We start from the raw sequence: 21,497 nt of genomic DNA on the forward strand, positions 1-21,497 counted from the left end.
TAAATTTCCACGTCACCAGCACAAACAAATTAGGACTCTTTATTTGAAATTGTTCACCTTTTACACACTTTTAACACAGTTAATATACACGTTAGCCTTGGTGGTCCCTCTGAGTCCGAGATCTGGTCCGGTACAGAAGCCGTGTCCCAGATCAGTCCGAGAACCGGGACGCCCTCGTCTACAGAGGACTTCCTGTTTTATTTGCTGCTCCCGTCGCCTAGCAACCAGCTGCGGTTGACGAGTGAGACGAGGTTATCTGATTAAAACGGAGATCATATTCTAATTTATTTTGTTTTTATATTCTGATGGAGGAGATGCTTTGTGATATTCTGATCCACGTTGATTAAAAATCCAATCGTCACCGGCGTGCAATGTATCCTGGGATATATAGGGGGCGACCTCGTCGGCCTCTGAAGGGTGAGGACGCTGAACTGGGACATGGCTAGTGTGCGCTGGATATCAACGAGGACGGCTTATGGTGGATGGGAAGCTCTCGCTCTCTCTCTCTCTCTCACACACACACACACACACATGGACACACATGCAGAAGCACACACTTGCACACGCACGTAGGGATACACGAGGACAAGATCCAAAAAAAACACGTCACGACACGAACTATCTACCACAGTCTAGCCGTTTAAGGTGGACGTCGGCGGAGGAGGAGGGGCTTAAAGTGCATACGGGAACGGGGGGGCAGGGCCTCGCTCGCTCTCACCATCAGTAACGACTTTTTAAATTATGAGCGACAGTAATGCAGCGCTGAATCTTTACAAAAAAAGCACGTCGCTACCACTCAAACCAAAGTTATGACACTGCATAGTTCACGGAGGGGTAGTCTGGGACATTATTGCGGGGACAGTGTAGGTCCAGGTCTGAGGGGACATTGAAGGTCCAGGTCTAGGGGGACAGTGTAGGTCCAGGTCTAGGGGGACAGTGTAGGTCCAGGTCTGGGGGGACAGTCCAGGTCCAGGTCTGTGGGGTGTGGCTAGGGGCCGTGGGCTGTAGTATGAAATAAATCCATCATGAAGAAGCTCCCGACGCTCCGATGATTTAAATAATCCATTTGCCGACACGACTCCTCGGTCCAGATCTGGGTCTGAGTCCGGGTGAAGCATATTGTTTTGGTCTTTGACGTCCCCCGGGGTCAAAGAGGTCAATAAGGGACAAATAGGACTTGTGGGTGGGAGGTCCTGATTGGCCCAGGGGCCGGGCGGAGCATCGTGGCGGGGAGGGTCTGAGTCTGGAAGAGGGCGGGCGTCGGGCCGTGGTGGTTGGCGGTGTGGTTGGAGCGGTGCGTGAATGCGTTGCTGAGGGCGGCCGCCACCGCCGCCAGGTGGGCGGGGATGAGCGGCGTGGTGAGAGGTGGACACAGGCGCTCCTTACCCAGCGGCAACTTTACCTGGGGGAGGGAGACACAAAACACCATCAGTCAATAAGGTCAAACTAGTCCTGATGCAAAGCAAAATCAGGTTTTTATACCTTTAACATAAAAGATTTAGGACATATTATAAACACAAGCTGTTACGAAGGAACTTTACCTCCAATCAAAACCACATCAGGAACTGTTTCATCAAAAAATGCAGAAATGAAATTGCAAATCTGACATTAGCTAGCTAGCATAGATGCTGGTTGTTAGCATCGTAATAAACACATTTTTTTTCAGTTTTTTTCCTCCCACAGTGGCTCTGATAAGCTGTTGTAAAATTGCTTATGATTTTGCCCTTAACGTTGGTATCTGTAGCATTCAGCAGCAAAAGTGCACTGTAGCCAATGAGCTGAGCTCAAGTCTGCAGAGCCCTGAAGCTCCGCCCCCTACTGCAAATAGCACAAAACACCCAGCGAGTGTGAAGTAGATGTGAGGATTATATATATAGAATATATATATATATATACACGGGGAGAAACACACAGACTGCAGAGATTCCTTCCTTTATAATTGACGAGAAAGAAGTAATGAAAGACGGATTGACAGACGGAAGAACCTCCAGCAAACAAGCTAATCAGGTTAAAAGGTCACCGAAGTTATCCGGCTTAATCTTCCGTATCAGTAATGGAAAATCTGGCGCTCTCGCAGCAACCGGGACGCCAGCCGCTGTCACGGGTTATCAATCACCGGCTCGGGCGCCGCTGCCCCGACGGGAGGCGTTCTTTACTCTCTGCTCATCAAAGAAGCTCCTCTCCGTTAACTCAGTCAATGATGGGTTTCACAAAAAGTCATTTCCCCCACACTGGTAGCCCCCGCGCTTTGTCTCGCCAAACAGTGGGTGTGATTAATGCCGAGAGCTTTCCGTATACGACGGAGAGGCAGCCTCCCTCCTTCATCTTCCCCACGTTGAATCCACACGTCTCCTGCATCCTCGCCGTGCTGCCTCAAAAAGGACTTTCAACACCCGCCTGGCGTGCGGGACGGCTGGGGGGGTTCGCCACATGGGACGGCGAGAACCACAAAGTTAAACAATGAACTCCAGAGGAAAGTATTTCAGTTCACGTCTCGTGTTCTGCGGTTTTGTTAACTTGCATTACGCTAATTGTGCGTTGATGCAGGAGGAACGCTCACTGAGCCGCTCACGTTAAGTTAAAACCGACGTTTTACTCGTAAAAAAAAAACGGATGCCAAGTCTGCACGGCGGCGCCCTGGAGCCTCCATACATAACATTTCTGCCAATAAAACATCACATTAAAAAGCCCCGGCCGTCCGCTGCCAGTTATGTTTAATAAAAGTCAGGCAGCAGGTGATCCGCTGATGAGAGTTGACATTTTATTGAATCAGGGGATGGAATGTTCCTTATCAAGAAGTTCTTTTTTACTGCTAAAAAAGAACTATAAATGGCCCAAACTTCTGCAAGACAGCAAGACAGAATGGTAGATTGGGCTGCAGATTGGAAACTGTAGAAACAGGAAGCGACTGTAACAAACAATAAGAGTCTCTAATAGGTTGATACGTCTATCAGGACTACAGTCACTGTGGTTGTTGTGCCGACACAAGCACTTAAGTTGCCGTTGAGGTGACGGAGGTGTTGGTTGGCGACTCACCGGCTGCTTGCTCCCGCCTTTCAGCGGTTTGCTGTAGGGGCTGTATTTAGGTTTGGCTGGTTTGCCTGCCGCCCGGTCTTTATGACGCCGGCTGCTGATGTGCTGAAAACCAGACAAGAAAATACGTTTAAGATAAGGCAGACAGGTCATGAGTCACAATCAGGCACCTCCTGGTATGAAAAGTGAAGCCAACGCTGAAGCGCCTTAAAGCTGCATTCTCTTACAGTCCAGTGTTTTAACCAACATAGAATATACATCAGGTTTCATGATGTCGACTAAAAGTGCAAAACAAGGGAATAGAATCAATCCCTGAATTGCCTCACATCCTAGAAATTAATTTCAATCCAAGTTACTGGAATGAGTAAATTAATTTAATTTGAAAAGAAGCAAGTTGAATATCGAGATGAAGAGAAAGGCCTTGGGTTTCATCCTCTGGGAAGCCTTTATTGACAATCGTGACGTGAAACATCAAAGGGTTGTCACCAGTCACCAAAGGGTGCATCCTCTGGGTACCATGAATATCCACAGCAAACACAGCTCGTCAGCTGAATTATCTGGTCAACAGGAAGGTTTGACAAGTTTTATGGCGATCTGCTGAAATGCCCCTTTTTTACTGCAACTTTCTCTGTATAGTTGATAGTAAAAAGTGTCATTATCTTTTTATGGCAGCGTTGCCTGGTTCCTCGGCCTCGGGCCGAATGTCATTTCAGGGTAGATAGCTTATCGTGTGCTGCGATAGGAACCTGACCAGCAGAGGAGGAGGAGGCAGGTCTAACAGTACAGCTCCTTTCTTAAGGCGGAAAAGGACTAGAAGTTCAGCCATTTTCTTAAGGCGGAAAAGGACTTAAAGTTCAGCTATTTTCTTAAGGCAAAAAAGGACTAAAATTACAGCTCCTGTCTTAAGGTGGAAAAGAACTAAACGTACAGCTACTTTCTTAAGGAGGAAAAGGACTAAAAGTTCAGCTACTTTCTTAAGGCGGAAAAGGACTAAAAGTATAGCTACTTTCTTAAGGCGGAAAAGGACTAAAAGTACATCTCCTGTCTTAAGGTGGAAAAGAACTAAATGTACAGCTACTTTCTTAAGGAGGAAAAGGACTAAAAGTTCAGCTACTTTCTTAAGGCGGAAAAGGACTAAAAGTACAGCTACTTTCTTAAGGCGGAAAAGGACTAAAAGTACATCTCCTGTCTTAAGGTGGAAAAGAACTAAACGTACAGCTACTTTCTTAAGGTGGAAAATATTACAGCTTCACTGCGAGCGGAGAAACCCCCACGGTGAAAACGACTACAGTTATTTGCCAAATGACTCTGCCCCCATGTTTAGTAATCCTCTGTCATCTTAAGCCGATAAATAATTCATCGTTGGTTCATGTCGACAACAAAAATGCAGGTTTAGCCGAGGAGTTAATGATCACACTTTCCCTCCAGGTTTCAGACTGTAACTGGATTCTTTTCTCAGTGAATCACTGCTGTTTTTAGAGCAACTTACTCACTAAAAGCTCCGCTGCATGAAACACGCATACAAAGTCTCTGTTTAGGTTAGCTCCGACAAACAGCCATCGGCTACAAGAGAAGCAATGAAAAAGATCTGCTAAAGGAAACATCCCAGAGATCATCGCTGGCTTTCTAACCTGATTTCCTGAACACCATGCGAACTACAAACCCATGATTTGAGGAGAGGGATTAGGATTTAATTCCAGAGACTTGTGTTTATGCTTTTCCAGATTACTTGCAAGTTATTTTGCAACAAACTTGGGAGCAAGGAAGCTTTACTGTGACAGCAGACCAGCAGGAGGGACGGACAGGTCATTAGTGGATCATCTTTGTATCCAAAATATTTCTTCTCAAATCCCTAAAACAGTCAAATCTGACACTGAACTAAATGAGACAGAAGAGAAACTCTGCAGGCCAGAAAACGAGTCACACGCTCTGATAATTCATCGGACCGCCTTTAGCTTCGATTACGACATTATTTTCGATCAGCTGATCCGATGTCACAGAGTGCCACAACTGTTTTGCCAATGACGCAAAACGTTGGTCTGAACTCTGTGAGGGCCGATCCACGTGGGAACATCTCTCACTATGTGATCCCGATTAATCTTGGGATATGTACGAGTCTTCAGGGAAGAAAAACCTGGTCCTTCAGGTCTTCAGCAGACCTGGTGACCTGGACCTGCGAACCCCAGATCAGAACACTCCCCCCTTGCTTGTATGGTCACTTCATACAGATCCCTTCTTACCCTGTTGCCCCCATCACTCCTGGATCAGGGTCAGTCTGGCCTCATCAGACCACATTGCTACAGAGTCCAGTCTTCATGCTCCCCAGCAAATGTAAGCCTTTTTTACTTGTTTTAACTCACCCATAAGTGGTTTTCTTCAGGCTACACAGCAGTTTAGTCCCAAACCCTTGAGTTCTCTTGGCATTGTTCTCAATGCTCTTACTTTCACTATTAAACACAGCTGGGAGTTCTACTGTTTTCTTTCTAGGATTTTATTTTATGATAATGATCATTTGAGATTTTCTTTCGGCCACATCTCTTCCTGAAAGATTTACCAGGATCTCATTACAATAACATGTTGGACAGTTCTGATCCCAGCTAAAAGTATCTCCTTAGTTGTTTTGAAAAATAGTAACGCTAATCTGAACAGCAAAATCAGAATCTTACTTGTTCACAAAGATTACAGAGATTCTGGAAACTTGAATTAGAAGTAACTATATAACAAAATCACTGCAAAGCCAAATCATCTCCCAGACAGTTTACTCATTCATGGTTTGAGGGTATCAGGCAAGACAGAAATTATAAATTATTTTAACACTCAATCATTTTCTACTTTCTACATTTAACTAACGGTGAGGCCACAGGCAGAATCCCAGTAAACCAGTTCGGACAGATAATTTAGAGCTTAGATTTTCAAATTTGGCATTAGAATGTCACTTAGAAAAATTGACCATATCAACAAATAAAACATGTAAATGTGTTAAAATAAAATCTGTTATATCGAATAAAGATTAAATGTAGTTACATTTCACTTTTGTGTCTCCGTGACTCAGTAAGATCCAGTAGAAAGCCATGACCTTGTAACTATTGTTGGATTATATTCTCTGCTTAAATCAATTTTTAAAAACCTTGGTTAAAAAGTCAAAGTTCATCCCAGTTTGAGTGTTTCAGGGTTTTCACGCCGTCCTCACCTGTTTCAGCTGAGTCTCCGAGTTGACGTGAACGTCACACGTCTCACAGTAAAACGTTTTGTTCTGCAGACCCGTCGTGGATTTGACCGTTGTGGTCAGCTTGCTCTTGACTCCCGGTCGAGGAAAAGACTTGATGGAGCCACCGCCGGTCCGGGCCTCCAGCATCGTCTTGTGCTTCGTACCTGCAGGTTCAGACAGGAAGTCATTAACTTTGAAACCAACAGATGCCGCCTGGAGGAAAAGGCGATCCAAGGTTCTGTGATCTGGGATATACGAGGGCCGGTGTGAAAGGGTCGACTTGTAAATTACACTAAAATATTCCAGATCAGAGCCGAGAATTCGGTCGTATAAAATGTCACGGCTCTCACAGATGTCGTGTTCTTGGACGTCCCCGCAGGGCGCCGACAGCGTTTAAGCTTTTAAGTGACTTTTTAATGGCTTTCATGTTCAAACTCAGTTTTATGTTGTGTCTCATGTCGACATGCACTCTGATGCATCGACGCCCGTCAACGCTCGACGCCCATAAAGTCCATTAAATCTGCAGACGCCATTCCAAATGGAAATCCTGTTAAAAATCCTGGTGTTTGAAGAGAAAACCTCTTTTGTCTTCCGTACATAAACAGCTCATAATTACGACTGCTGAAGGGATTTTTTCATCACACGGCTCACCGCTGTTGTGAGCCTCCAGCTGCGACGCCGAGTTCACCGCCACTTTGCACAGCGAGCAGTACAGAAGACGGCGAGCTTTCTCCTCCTCCGTCTCCGCATCCGTCTCCGCTTCGGGTTCGGCTTCGGCCTCCGGGTCTGGCTCCGAGGGCGAGTCGAGGGCCGAGTCCCCCACAGCAGCTGAGGGGGTCTCAGGGGCCACCGTGGTGCACTGGACCATCGGCGAGGCCACAGGTGGCGGCGTTGGCGGCGTTAGGGTCGTCATGAGTGCCAAGGGTAGCGCCGGTCTGAGCACGGGGGACAGCGGTAGGGGCCCTGGTCCAAGAACCCCATCTGCACAGAGGAAGTGGATCATTGGGTTAGAATTATACGGCTCCATTAAATTGTTGTCATGTCGTATTCAACCAACTTTAAGACTTTAAAACAAAAATAGCTGAATGTGAGTGCAGCAACCTACGACGACATATCAGGACCACTGTAGGAAAAAAAAAAAAAAAAAACGGAGCCGAGACAAGGGGGCAACATTCAGAGAAAAAAAGCCCCAAATTGATAAACATACCCGATATAAAGTATAAAGTATAGTTGCTTAGTTCCACTAACACCGGATGTTTGCCGTTTCTATGACAAGAAGTGAAAGCTACAGCTAGCATCTTAGCCCAACCGCCCGATCAATAAACACCCATAAGATGACAATTTGCCAACCGCCCGATCAATAAACACCCATAAGATGACAATTTGGCCTCATATAAATAAAACCAACAATAAGCATCAACATCATCATCCTAAGGACCTTAACGAGGCGTTGTCACACGTTGTGATGATTCATTAGAAACATAAATGTACATTCATGGGACGTTAGCTAGCATACATGCCGGTTGTTAGCATCATAATAAACTCGCAAATTTGCCACTTTTCCCCCCTGGAACATTGCCCCGCTCTCTCGGCTTGTTTTTTCCTACTTTTTCCTACAGTGGCCCTGATACGCCGTCGTAGTAACCAGATGTTTTGGTTCGAAGATATTCTGTTGATCCTCATGCTCATCTGAGTGTTGAAGCCAAAAGCCATATTCAAAGACCAGAACACAGAGCTCGGCGATGCAACAGGAAAAAATAAAATTAATCAAATGAAGAAAACATCTCCACCAATTTGACGAGGTCTGGCTTGCATTCAAGGAAATATGAGCAAATCTAGAAAAGCTGGATGGAAATGTGGAAACACTGACAATCAAAAAGAGAAAAGTCTCCACAACAACATGTAACTGCGGTTCCAGCGCTAATACACACATAAAATAAATACAGGCTGATGTATTTTTCATGCTTAAACACAAGGATACGATGTGCGGTGTTGAAATGTGGAGTCTTAACTGACTAAAACGTCTTTGACTGTAAATATTTCACAATGTAAGATCTATTCATCATCTGAATAGATTTTCTCTTTGCAGCTCACACAATAATTACCCGTCATTTACCAGATTCTGAATGTCCCACTTGGACATTTTTGAGCTTAAAAGAGTATTGATGCTCACCTTAAACTGTCATATATATTGAGAAGGAAAAAGTATAATGATTGTTTTTACTGTATCATCCAGCCATAAAACCAAAACGCATTAAAATCTACGCAAAATGAAAACTAAAGTAATAACAAACACAGGACTTTCATCCAGGACAACGGTGTTCATGTCACAGTGTTTCTTTGTTTTCCTCGTGTTTGTTTCCGTTTCACTTGATCTAGAGAAGAAAATACTTTTTACAACCAATACGTCCGGGATGCCTCGTACACAGAGATGATTGAGCCGGCGGCTAGCAGCTAACCGTGCTTCACAACAGTGCTGACAGAGCTGTCAGTTTGACACAGCGTGTCGGGGAAACAACGTTTAGTTAGCCGGTGGGTATCTGAACACGTAACCACGACTTTATATTTATGATGGTGAAGCATGTGATGAGTGACGCGTTAATCAGGAGAAAATCGACTTTATGTCACGGTTTGTACGTCAAACAAAAGCAATGTAATTATTTTGCAGAGCCTGTCTGTCTCAGTAATACGAGCTTTAATCCTCCGTCAGTGAAACATTAATACTTTACACAAATAGCTGCTGTGATGTGAAAGAAACGTCTGATATTTTGAGGCAGCAGCGGATCAATATGTTTAACTTATAGAACAACATCACACGTCGGCGGCGTGGAACACGGAGGACTCGGTGGCTACGTTTCGGCTAAACGAAAATGTAATTCTGCCTTCGGGGAGCGCCGCCTGATCGATGCCGACGCCTCCAACTTCTTTGCACTCCGTCGGCACGGGAATGAAGATCAGCCAGCCAGGAGAGCAGATCAATAGTGAATTATGTCACGCTATTTTTGTTGGGCCATCGTATACAGCCCTCATTTATCCCGGCGGAGGAAAAAAAACTCTGCTGTGTGTTGGATCGTCGACGGGTTCACGTCTGGTGAAGGTTAAAAAACACACAAGAGGTTTGGAGCAGCAGCTCTGTTTCTGTGTTTCTGACGTGCTTCATATAAGAATGCTGTATGTATTTAGTCCATTAACCTTCAGAATGGGTTTGAAGCACATTTGTCTCCAACTGGGAAAAAAATCAGCTGCTTTCATGAAAATCTTTAAAGCACCCAACGGGAGCAGGTGGTAAACAAATGTACATATAAAAAAAGAAATAAATAATGGGACATCTGCATTGGAATGAAGGGTAAGTTAGAAGAGCAATATGTGATGAAATCCTAAAAGATGTGGATTTAATTTGCCAAAACTGAGCCCACCCTGTAACCAGACGGCTGGTATCAGCAATTATTACCTCATTCTGTTCTATAAATATTAGGCAGTATTAGAGGAAATGTGAATGTTTCTGGCATAAAAAAATGATGCAATTTTACATCATTTGGACCATTATTAGCTATTATTGTAGATATCACCCAGACAGCTGTAATGCAAAACGTACTATTATTGTATAATTATTAGTATTATTGACACACAACCTTCCTCTCTACATTTAATTCTTCTGCTAATGTTTGACCCTAAAATCATAAACTATCGATCATCTTTCATTAACTATGACAAACAGTGCAGGAATGATTGTACATTGTACAAACCTTTTCAAGCAACTGCTTCTCACGACTCCATCAGGCCAAACTTTTTTTTTAATCTTTTTTTTTAAGATGCTCGGTCCAGCCTCAGAGGCAGATAACAAATCTGTCTTTCCTGATAGCTACATCCTCCATCATCTCCTGGGAGATCCTGAGCCCCTCTTTCCCAGGCCAGATGGGATGTTTAATCCCCCCCCCCCCTCCCGGGCCTCCTTCCATTTGCTCATGTCTGGAGAACCTCCACACCTCCACAGGCAGCAGCCATCCAGGAAGGACTCCTTATCAGACACCTGAACCGTCTCAACTGACCGGCGTTTCTCCTCCGAGCTCCTCGTCCTATTTCTATCACAACAGAAAGTGCCGGAGCGAGGCCGTTCCTCCGGAGTGAGGCCGTTGTTTCCTCCGGGCTCGCTGTGCAGCAGCTGCGGCGTTGTACTGCAGTGATTTTCCAGCAGGTCGTGCAGCCAAAAGTCAACTAAACTACTCCACAGAACGGGTCCGGTGGGATTTGAACATTGCTATGACAGAGACAATTCTACTGCAGAGAGAAACGGTGGAAAAGTGAATCCACGGTTGTGTTACTTTCCGATCCTGCTGGGACTTCAGCAAATAAAATAATAGGCAGCGTGATACACGGCTGCTTTTAAGTCTGCCCGCTATGTCATGCAAACTATTTATGTATTACGTTTGGTGTGAAGGCAACCTCAGGTTCTGAGAAGTGAAGCCGAAAGTAAAGTGCCTTAAACTGTCATTCTCTGCTGACCACCAGGGGGCGACTCCTCTCTGGTTGTATAGAAGTCTATGAGAAAATGGTCCTACTTCTCTCTTGATGTATTATCTCAGTAAACATTGTAAACATGAGTTTATGGTCTCAATCTCTAGTTTCAAGTCGTCTTCAATCCAGCATGATGTTCATTTAGTACATTATGGTCCATTTAGAGTCCACCAGACCAGAAAGCAGGGGATACTTTAGGGGGCGGGGTTTACCTGCTGATTGACAGGTCGTTACCATGCTACTAATGCTAGTTATCTACTAAGATGACTTTAACAATTAGCTGAAAAGTTGACCTTGAATTATAGAAGCTAACTTTGTCTAGATCCACCCGTTGCTCCTGCACAGTCCAAATATGGTCACTTCCTTCACTGGAATTTTAATTATTGTGTATGATTGACCAATTTGATGCATTCAAAGGGTTTACTTTTTCTCGTTCGTTTCTAAAACTTTTTCAATTTGCTGTACAATTTATTCGCTACCTGATATCGACTGATACCTAAACCCCAGGAATCGTTATCGCTATCAGGAATTAAAAAACATCGGATCACTGCTTCCTGAGTTGAGATTTTGCTAAAGGCCACGAAGAAAGCCGTGTAGAAATTCAAGGCTGATTTCTTTTCAGAAAGTGATTCATATTGCGAATTCTATGCGTTGAGGTCAATGTCACTACATTCAGCTGCGTCACTTCTCTCTCCATCAGCGTCGCTACAGCAGCAGTTCTTTTATCTTATTCACACTGATGCGATCTGTTCATCACACAACCTTCAGGACGTCTATAGATTCCTGTCCGGATGCAGCTGCGACTCTTTGACCTCTATATGTGTGTGTGTTTTCAGTAGATGCTGTCTTTGGAACATCTGGCATGAAAAGGCCATTATTCCAAGCCGACGCACTCATTAACACGACTGGAACATTCATTTAACACCTCTGGACACTGAGAAAGGGGAGTGTGTAATTTATGTAATTTATATTGTGTATGTTTCATTCCAGCAGAGAGACCGACTGCGTGATCTGACCAGAGACAGAAAATCAACCCTCATTCTTCTGAACGAGATAAAAACGATTCTTTGATTGAACCGTTTCAGGTTTCATGTTGGTGACCACGATGTCCCATCACGTCCAGACCATCACCATGACAACAATAATTAATCTGTGAACTATTTATGATGTGGCTGACCTTGTCACTCCTGATGAATAATGTTTACACCGGCGACCTCTAGCACCCCCCCCCCCCCTACCCCCCCCTCTTGTAATTAGCGAACCCCCCCCCGGTGTGCCAGGCATCAAAACAACCTGAAATCACAGCGATTAACTCGGTCAATCTCACCGGCGAGCGAGCGGCTGCCATCACACCTGCTTCCCTGGGCAGCTTTTCAACACCGTGGTCACCAAGCGGGTTTTTGTTTGTGAGTTTTATTGAGCTGCTTTATGCAGATGATGTCACCTTCTAGCAAGCTAAACTATCTGCACCTTCAGAATGATCTTTAAAAGAATTAGAGATTCATGTTGTTTCTTTCTGTAACAATCTGCATCGTTTTCCTCACAAAGCGAATGTTCCTCCGCCGATGATTGACTCTGTGTTTCGAGGGTAAATTGTTTAGGGTGCTTTATTATTAAAGGTATACTCCAACATTTTTGGCACGTTGCTTGTTTTTCTCTGATACCTGACAAATCAAATTGAAAAATCAATATCATTTTCATTTTTTAGGAATTCAACAAAGTGATGGCTCCATGATTTGTTTAGCCTATTAGCACAAATGCTGTAAGAAGGAGGGGAGGATTCTCCAAAGGAAGTTCCATTCTTCACCCTGGGAACTGTAGTTTGACATCTTATCTTCATCTCCAACTGGCTTTTTAACTGTATCTCACAGTGTTGATCGTGGGATAGACTCGGCTCAGTTTGTTGTTGCCAAGCAACAGTCAGCGTTACATCAAATAAGGTGTTGGTCGAGAGCGTGATGAGTCGGCAGCAATGAGGCCAGGACGTTGTCACAAGAGAACGGACGTCTTTGCCAAAGGTTTGTTTTATGCATTATTCAAAGGAAAAGTTTGGCATTTTGGGAGTGACAATACTTCACTTTGTTGTTGGAGGCTTGATGAGATCTCCTGCCTGTGAGTGTACTTCTGGAGCCAGAAGATTAGCTGACGTTAGCATCAAGACTTAAAAAAGTGGGAACCAGCTATTAACGTGTCATTTTTATATTTATGTTTGTTGAAACAGATCAAACAAACAAGATGCTGGTGTTTTTTAACCTTTAGACCCTAAAGGGCACTAGAGCACTGCTAGCTGTTTCCCAATGTGTCCAGTCATTATACTAAGCTAGGCTAATCATCACCTAGCTCTAGCTCAGTGGTGTTGTAATGTTAGCTAGCTAAGCTGTTTACATGTGTTGTGGAAAAATGAATCTGCCCAATAAAGATCAACAACCAGGATCAGCTCTTTCTCCGAGGTTTATTCCACTAAGTATTCTCGATCTGCAGAGGAGGTTCACCCCTTGCCTTCTGATACAAAGGTTCAGAATCAGCAGGAACGACCCTGAGTCCAACAACAGTCTCCCTTTTAAGGAGGAGGAACCAAAGGACGGATCATGTCCTATCTTACAAAGACAAGATGTACAGGCAAGGTCAAGATTTACAGAACACAGGCGTCATAGTCCTGAAATTATCTTATGTCAATGTGGCACTCATGTTCATATCATCTACAAACAGGCATTCATTTTCGTCATAGCATAACAGTCAGATGAGGAGATGCGGATCGACGTCTGGCCTGACAAATATTCTGATTATAAAGTACAAACATCCAAAATTCCCATTACACATGCTACTTCTGCTAACACGCTAACGTTGCTAAGGTTGCTCAGTGGTGTGATAACATTATCTAGCTAAACTGTCTACATGCTATTTCCGCTAACACGCTAATGTTGCTAAGGTTGCTCAGTGGTGTTATAATGTTAGCTAGCTAAACTGTCTACATGCTACTTCTGCTTACACGCTAACGTTGCTCAGTGATGTTTTACCATTAAACAGCCTACAGAGGAGGCCAGCATTGTGGTTGCTGCTGTTACAAATTGTATAGTAATTAACAACATCATTATTTTTGTCATTGTTTGTTATAAACTGATGTAGAGACGAGAGTTTAGGATGATTTTTGTCCAGGCAGGCCGCAACCATAAAGGTTTTGTTGAAAGGACGTCGTCAACGACGGTATTCTATAAAAATAAAGATTATTCGTGTTCCGACATCATATGGTAACGAAGATATCGAACGTCATCTCTCTCACCTTCCGTTAACGTGACGTTTATTTCTACCGACTGTCATGTAAGCCAGAGCTGATAATTAATCTCTGTATGATAGAGTGAAGAAAATTAATATTAAAGAACAAGAAGTGCTCTCCTTATATCGCTGAGGTGTAGATGAGGCCGTCCCATGTTTAGACAAGCATGTCCTTGCCCTTGTGTTTGGGGGGGGGGGGGGGGGGCTGTCATTAAAGAGCCATTACCTGCTGGAAGGGCAGGTGATTAAAGTGTACTTTGGCCGGCCGAGGACGCCGTGCACTCTCGGAAGCCTCCGGTAATCCATATATCCCCCCCCAGTCGGTGTGACCCGACCGGCTCGCCGAGGCCCAGTTAAGAACACAATCCCCTCTCATTAATGGAGGTAATGACTGTGATCAATCTAACGCTGGTATGGGCGAGTGAGTGGATAGCAAAGTGGGAGGAGAGAGAGAGAGAGAGCCAGGTAGAAAGAAAGAAGATGAGGAACAGGAAACAAAAGGGGGATAGATCTGGAAGACAGATGGAGCAGGAAAGTTAAATGAAAGTGAAAATTGGGGGGAAAATTGGCAAACTTTTGAGAAAACAACAGCGTGTGAAATAAGGAGAAACAAGGGAGGGCAGGAGGGCCAATGGGGCACAATGGGGGAGAAATCGAGAGGGTCGGAGCGACGTTAGTTGTTAGGCCTATTTTAGGGGGGCTGGAGCTACCCTAAATTGTTCCCAAGCCCCCCTCCCCAAATGATATTATCTTCAGAATAATATCATACTGATGAAATGGTATACATATAGCTTTAGGATCATAGCATCATAGTCTATGGAAAGAATATACTTTTGAAAAATTTTCTCTAAAACCTATTTGTCCTTTAGTTTTTTTTGTTTCACTTTGCTGGAATAATTACAGAATAAATACATACAAAATGCAGTTATTTGGGTAAAGTTCATATTCATGTTCTTATGATCTTTAAAACCAGTCTTGGTTTACTTTATGACAGAAACATTACTGAGCAGAATCACATTGATTGAACCAATCAGCGTCGACCAATCATTCTTTAGACCTGCAGCTTATCTAATGGAGAGAGGAATTAGATACGGTATCACTTTAAGACACATTTACATTATCAGTAAGCATAATCAATCTAAGCATGCAGCTTTAATGAGTCTAAAAGTTAACATTACAGTAACTCTTGTTCAACATGAGAGACTTGTTACTAGCTGGACTTCTTCACTGGTTGTTGTGTCGTTCTAATACAGTACTAAAAAGATTGTAGTTTTTAAATCCTAGTGATGTCCCTGGTCCAAGGCAACAAAGATGGAGAGAGAATCGAGGCCAGAACAGGTGCCGAGACCTGGTCCAGACCAGACTAGGCCTCCTTTCCTTCCCCCCCTCTCCCCCCCCCCCAGGATTTACCTTTTTGGCGATGGACGTGCAAACGGCACCGTAAGAAGCCGTCGGCTCCACTCAGGCTTCCAGCCAATCACGGGGCTCCCCAGGGATCTGATTACCTTCCTCGATGAAGCTGGATTAAACTCTTTAATTAAAATGATTGGGCCTTATTATACGCTGTCACAACTTAAAGGACAGAAATCCCTCATGGCTCTTGAGTTCTGTCAAATTTCATTCTACGTGTATGCCCCCCCCCCCCTTCCTCTCGTCAGTATTCAAAGTGAGTAAATGAGAAGAAAGAGTCACGCTTGAATATTCCTGGAATAAAAGATTGATAAGGTGAACAAAAAATTGCATTCACAAAGAAGTGTGCATCGACGCTTGCAATCATCTTTCTTTTTTTTTCTTCTTCTTTTTTTTGTGTCGAGCGACATTATCTGAGATATTTAACGGCGGCGGGGAGTCGCCGAATTGAATTCACATTGATTCATCTCCTTCCAATTTCACCCGAGAGCAAATGATCCACAGCTAATTTCTGTTAGGAAGTTGTTTTTTTGGTTGCTGTTAGACATCGCCGTCCCAAAAAATAATAATACAAATGAGAGCAGGACGCAGGTAGGGAGCCGATCTAATCACACACTCATCAGGTTCGCTGCTGTCCGTCGCTAAGAGCTTCTTTTCCAACACAGCGAGTATCAGACGCTTCGACACAAAGGCGTTGATTTTTATATCCTGGGTGGGGGAGGATGTGTGAGGGTGGGGGAGGGCGCCGACGGGGACGTGAGGAGCCGCCCCCCCCTCCTCCCTCCCTGCAGCCGGCTCCCTGTACAGCTGCTGTCAGTGCTGGCGAGGCTCCCCTGACAATCTGCTCTTTAATAGCTAATATCAGGGTACATTTCCTCGGGCACTGGACTGGAACTGAGAGATGGCGGCCTGTGCTGTGGGCATTCCTCTCTCTCTCTCTGTCTCTATCTCTGGAGGTGGCACAAGGACACACACACACACTAACACACACACACACACACACACACACACACACTTGACAGGCGGCCGCTGAGTCACACGACTAATCTTTAATATCTTACTGTGTCCAACTGTCTGTCAATCAGAACAAGAACTCGTCACGTACTCTGACTTATCAATATACTACATTATGATGTATCAATATACTATATTATAACTTTTATCAATATACTATATTTGACTTTTGACGTACTATACTATAAATCTTCTTTCATTTTTTCAACAAACGACTAAATATTTCTTTGACATGCCATAATATGACTTTTTGACAATATACTGTTTTTTAATGACTTAATTGATGTACTATATTTAAACATATTATACTATGAATTGTTTATTACATACTATACTATACCAAGACTTTTTTCAATATACTATACTTAGAATTTCTAATATTTACTTTGACATAATTAACTTTACTATGACTGACTTTGACATAATATACCATGATGTTATAGTACTTTGAGATATACTATATTAGCTCTGCTTTCAGTCAAGGGAACTAGTGCGACGCTAACTACAAAACTACGTCGTCCCGTCAGCCCTCTGTTGCCTCACGTGACATCACTTGAGTCGGTGTCAGGTGAAAAAGGCGAGTCTGAAACTAAAATACAAAACAGACGATCTGCAGTCGAGAAGATGTGAGTAACATTTTCAAAGCCAGTGACACGACTTTGAATCAAACGGTTCAGATGACTCACATTTTTAGGCAAAATAAATAAATGTATTCCTTCAAAATAACACACACACACACACACACACACACACACACACACACACACACACACACACACACACAAACAACTCACTATTAAAGACATAATTAGACTTCTTGTTAAAGAAAAGCTCTTCAATGACACACTCACATAAAAATAAGCAAACCTGACATCGTTCCTGGCTTGGATTTGCAGCTTTGGAATAAACTTAATACAGACCAGATATGTTGTTTTTTTTCTGGTAATTTTGCCGGAAAACAAACCCATTGAAAGCTGCACTCTGCAAGCAGACGCAACCACCTCGTCCATTATTCTTCCCCGAGCTCTGCTTTTCATTACAGCCAGTTTCGGTTGCTGCTGATATACACTCAAATAATTCAAGCCTTTTTTACAGATAACGCAGCGTTTATCCACCTCAACAATTAATTCTTCTGACACCCGAGCACATTAATATTCATTAACCGGCGCCGCGACAAACGGCCGCCCCTGTGGATGCGAGGGCGAGATGATTTATAGCCGTTTGTCTGTCTGGTTGCGAAGGCGTGTTGCTTTTAAAAGGTTTCTGAGTTTCCTGCCGGTGTGTAACGTATCACCGATGATTTGGAAAGTTTAACGTTTTGGAGTCCATTTACTGATGGGCGTCTCAGTGCAGGTACACTGGGACGAGGTCTAGGTCTGGACCCTGGCCTGACAGTCAGCACTTACAGAGGGACTTTATATTCGGAAGGCAACGGATGTTAATCTACACCCAATCTGGATGTAAGAACCCACACATTTCCAAAGTAAAACAACATTTTAACTTGAAGTATCACACATGTTGTTCTCTATCGGCTTCTTCCATCAAAGCCACATGATGTTTTAATTATATTGAATCCACTCAAAAGCACATTTTACCAAAATCCTTGGAGAAGTTAAAGTCGAGCATTTCCAGACAGACGGACAGGAAGATGAGCTCATGGTCTTCTCTGGCTCTGATTGGTTGATGGATGGTTGTCATGATACTATTGGTTGAAATTGGTGGGTTACTAGGTGATGTCAGCATGCGTCATATTTTGTTTTCCAGGTAGAAACAATTTTCAGAATTTTGAATTAAAAATACGAAGAGATAATATTGAGGTGACATTTTATTCAAGGAAAGCAAAAATAGTTCTATCTAAATGTCTTGCAGATATTTCCATCATTTTTCTTCTTTGCACTAATGTAAAGAAAAAAAATCTTCAATATATTTCTTTTCTATGCTTCTTTCATTGAGAATCTTCAACTATAAGCCTCGAATGCTCAAGGTTCCCACGGCACCTGAACGCCCCCACAGTTCACGTCCTCAATGTTGCTTCTAGAAAGCCGAGTGAAGAAGAGAAAAAAAGACTGGGATCCTCTTGAAAGTAGATTTAGTGGAGTTATACCTTTAGAAACGTACCGAAGGCTTCATAACCCGCCGTTGCTGGAGACCTCCAAGATGGCAGCCCGGGGGGGAGGGGGGCATCACGTCACCTGAGAGCTTGTTTACGGTCAGACCGTGGCATGGATCAGCTCAAGGGTTCAAGCACAAATTGCTCCACTTAACGGTTTGCCGTTTTATGCAGCAGCTTAGTGACTCTGTGGGTTGCAAGGCAGAACGCTGCCAAGTCCAAGGCTCTTAAAATAACATCGCATGGAACCACACGGGAGGTTAAATATGAGGAATTAAGTTCTGGGTGACAACGTCTTCTACCTTCCAACTCAACACCAGTAATACGTTTTTTTCTCTGAATGCATAAACACTTTATCTGACACCGTTAACACCTGGAGCCACACTGACTGCACCTTCCCTGTTTTACTCACTTTGAAATTCTATGACACACTTCTGGCAAAAACGTAACCATGGCGACACTATTCCGTCAATTATCTTTCCACATTGCCTCGTGTGAAAACACATTCGATAATGAGTTCACTTCATAGACATGAAGTGGATGTCGTCATGGTGACTCCAACCGTTGGTTTGTGGACCATGGTTTTGAAAAGCTTGAGTTCAGCATCTTGGATTTTTGTGCGATTAGTGTAGGAAGTGACCATATTTGGACTGTGGAGGAGCAATGGGTTGATCTGGATCCATGTGGATTCTGGTGTGAAAGCTGTGAATAAAGTTAGCTTCTATAATTCAAGGTCAACTTTCCAGTTAAGTGTTAACGTCATCTTAGTAGCTAACTAGCATTGGTAGCGTGGTAGAGACCTGTCAGTCAGCAGGTAAGCCCCGCCCCCTAAAGCATCCCCTGCTTTCTGGTCTGTTGGACTCTAAATGGACCATAATGTACTAAATGAACATCATGCTGGATTGAAGAAGACTTGAAACTAGAGATTGAGACCATAAACTCATGTTTACAATGTTTACTGAGATAATACATCAAGAGAGAAGTAGGACCATTTTCTCATAGACTTCTACACAACCAGAGAGAAGTCGCCCCCTGTTGGCCAGCAGGGAGAATGACAGTTATAAGGCACTTCAGCCTTTTTCACAACTGGAGGTTTCTGCCTGGTTCCGATCAGAGTTTGACCAGTATATAAAAAGGAAAAAGCTGTAATATCTGGAGAACTTATGAGTCAAAATCTCCTGAACATGAAGTGATATTAATACCTTGTTGGGCATCTTAAATGTTTTAACGGTTCAGTTTTTACCCAAAGCAACCTTAACGCTTCACGCATGAACAGGTCGGACTTGACAAATAGGTCACATGATGAGCTCCAGGAAATGTGCTCCTAATTTAAACATGTGGAACATTGGAAGAAACATGGAGGTCCCAGGGCACGACGGCTCAATGTGTTTCCAATCCCCTATTAAAAAAAAAAACTCTATTGTTGCAGCAAAAAGGGGGGAAGACTTTCATTTGGGCCAATTTTCATGAGTAACAGAAGGCGTAAAGAATAATACGGTGCAGGCGACAGAGAGAGAGAGCAGAGACGTCATACTCCATGAACTGATATGAAACACGGCAGATTAAACCATTTAAAATAATCTGCATCTGGTTGCCGTCAGATGCTGGACGTTTGTTTGCAGTTTGTGTTTGTTTACTTTCTCCAACGTGTTAAAGCCGGAGTTCCACCGAGGATAGGAGTGTTTTTTGGGCACCTGGCTGAGATAACCGGCTTTAAACTGCCAGCTGGGTGCGACGTGATGAATATTAAGTTACACACAGTCAGCACAAAACTATGTAATTATAAATGTGGATAATCGGCAAGCGTACAAAGTACAGATCCAATATGGGAGGCAAAGGAGTTCTGGAGCACACGGTGATAGAAAATGCAAACTTGTTTTTTTGAAGAACCTGTTTCTGGACAAACGTGTCGTAGCACGGCCTCCGAACTCCTTGAAGACATTCTCGGTGTCGCACAAAAAAGACGGTTTGAGACCGTGAGACAATGAGAACGTGTTTCAGCTCGTGGCCTTCATCATGATCATCACGCATTTCAATGAAGGTCACAAGCAATATTTATACTGGTTGCACACAAAAGTACTAGAGATGCTCCGATATTAATTACCCAGCTTCACACAGCGAGCTAGAAACATCCATGTCAGATCAGCAGTCGGTATCGGCCGACACGTAAAGGCCCAGTATCGGCACCGGGACTGAAAAAGACACATGGGTGCATCCCTGCAATACTACAAGCGTTGCTGGAGTGTCAGAGAGGAGTTTTAAGACGCTTCATTGGCCTAAAAAAACAGCCTGCATTTTGCTGCAGCATCGATGTCGTGGTCTGAAATTAAAATGACCATATTTTTCCATGCAGTGCTGTCGTGAAAATCCCTAGTTCTTCTTTGTATCTGACTCTCCTGTCGGTCCTGCAAATACTTCCGACCTCTACAAATTCACTATATTATTCCAACACCCATTTGCCTACTCATTCAGAACGGCCCATTTGCTCGGTTCCCAGTATCGCTGCTTCCAGCGTTCTCGGGGGGGCATGCCCGATTGAAAGACCCCCGGATGTGTCCTGGGTGCGGTTCAGGGAAATGAAGAGGACTTGGCTTGTACAGTCAGTATATCCAGTATCCGGTAGCACTGTTAACGGCATTGAATGAGCTGCGGCCTGTAAAGCTCAACTCTGCAGATCCCTGAAGCTCTGGCCAAACGCTGTTTGCTCATTTATTAAAAAACAACCACTAAAAGTGATGAGCAGCTCTCGGGATATGTGTAAAATACACACACACACACACACACACACACACACACACACAGATTCCTTGCTTTCTAGTTGGATGAGTCAGTAGCCAGCCGCTGGCGGAGCAGCCAGAACAGGGTTGATATAATCAACAGTGAGTCCGTCCAAGTCCTAAAGTTGATTGCATGTTATGTGCAGCGAATGTTTAA

General features: G+C 43.7%; 1 protein-coding gene across 1 annotated transcript in view; it reads right to left on the minus strand.

Annotated features, from left to right (window-relative positions):
• Positions 1–21,497, minus strand: part of znf385d (zinc finger protein 385D) — a 64,059-nt gene continuing 42,562 nt past the window's right edge. Inside the window, exons 5-8 of the mRNA XM_084027929.1 lie at positions 6,893–7,222; positions 6,224–6,405; positions 3,037–3,138; positions 1–1,402 (exon numbers count right to left, since the gene is read on the minus strand). Of these exons, the coding sequence (XP_083884055.1) occupies positions 1,157–1,402; positions 3,037–3,138; positions 6,224–6,405; positions 6,893–7,222 (860 nt within the window). The 3' untranslated portion in view covers positions 1–1,156. The remainder of the gene's footprint in view (positions 1,403–3,036; positions 3,139–6,223; positions 6,406–6,892; positions 7,223–21,497) is intronic.

The sequence above is a fragment of the Eutrigla gurnardus genome (assembly GCF_963514095.1).
Source record: "Eutrigla gurnardus genome assembly, chromosome: 14".
Classification (NCBI taxonomy): domain Eukaryota; kingdom Metazoa; phylum Chordata; class Actinopteri; order Perciformes; family Triglidae; genus Eutrigla; species Eutrigla gurnardus.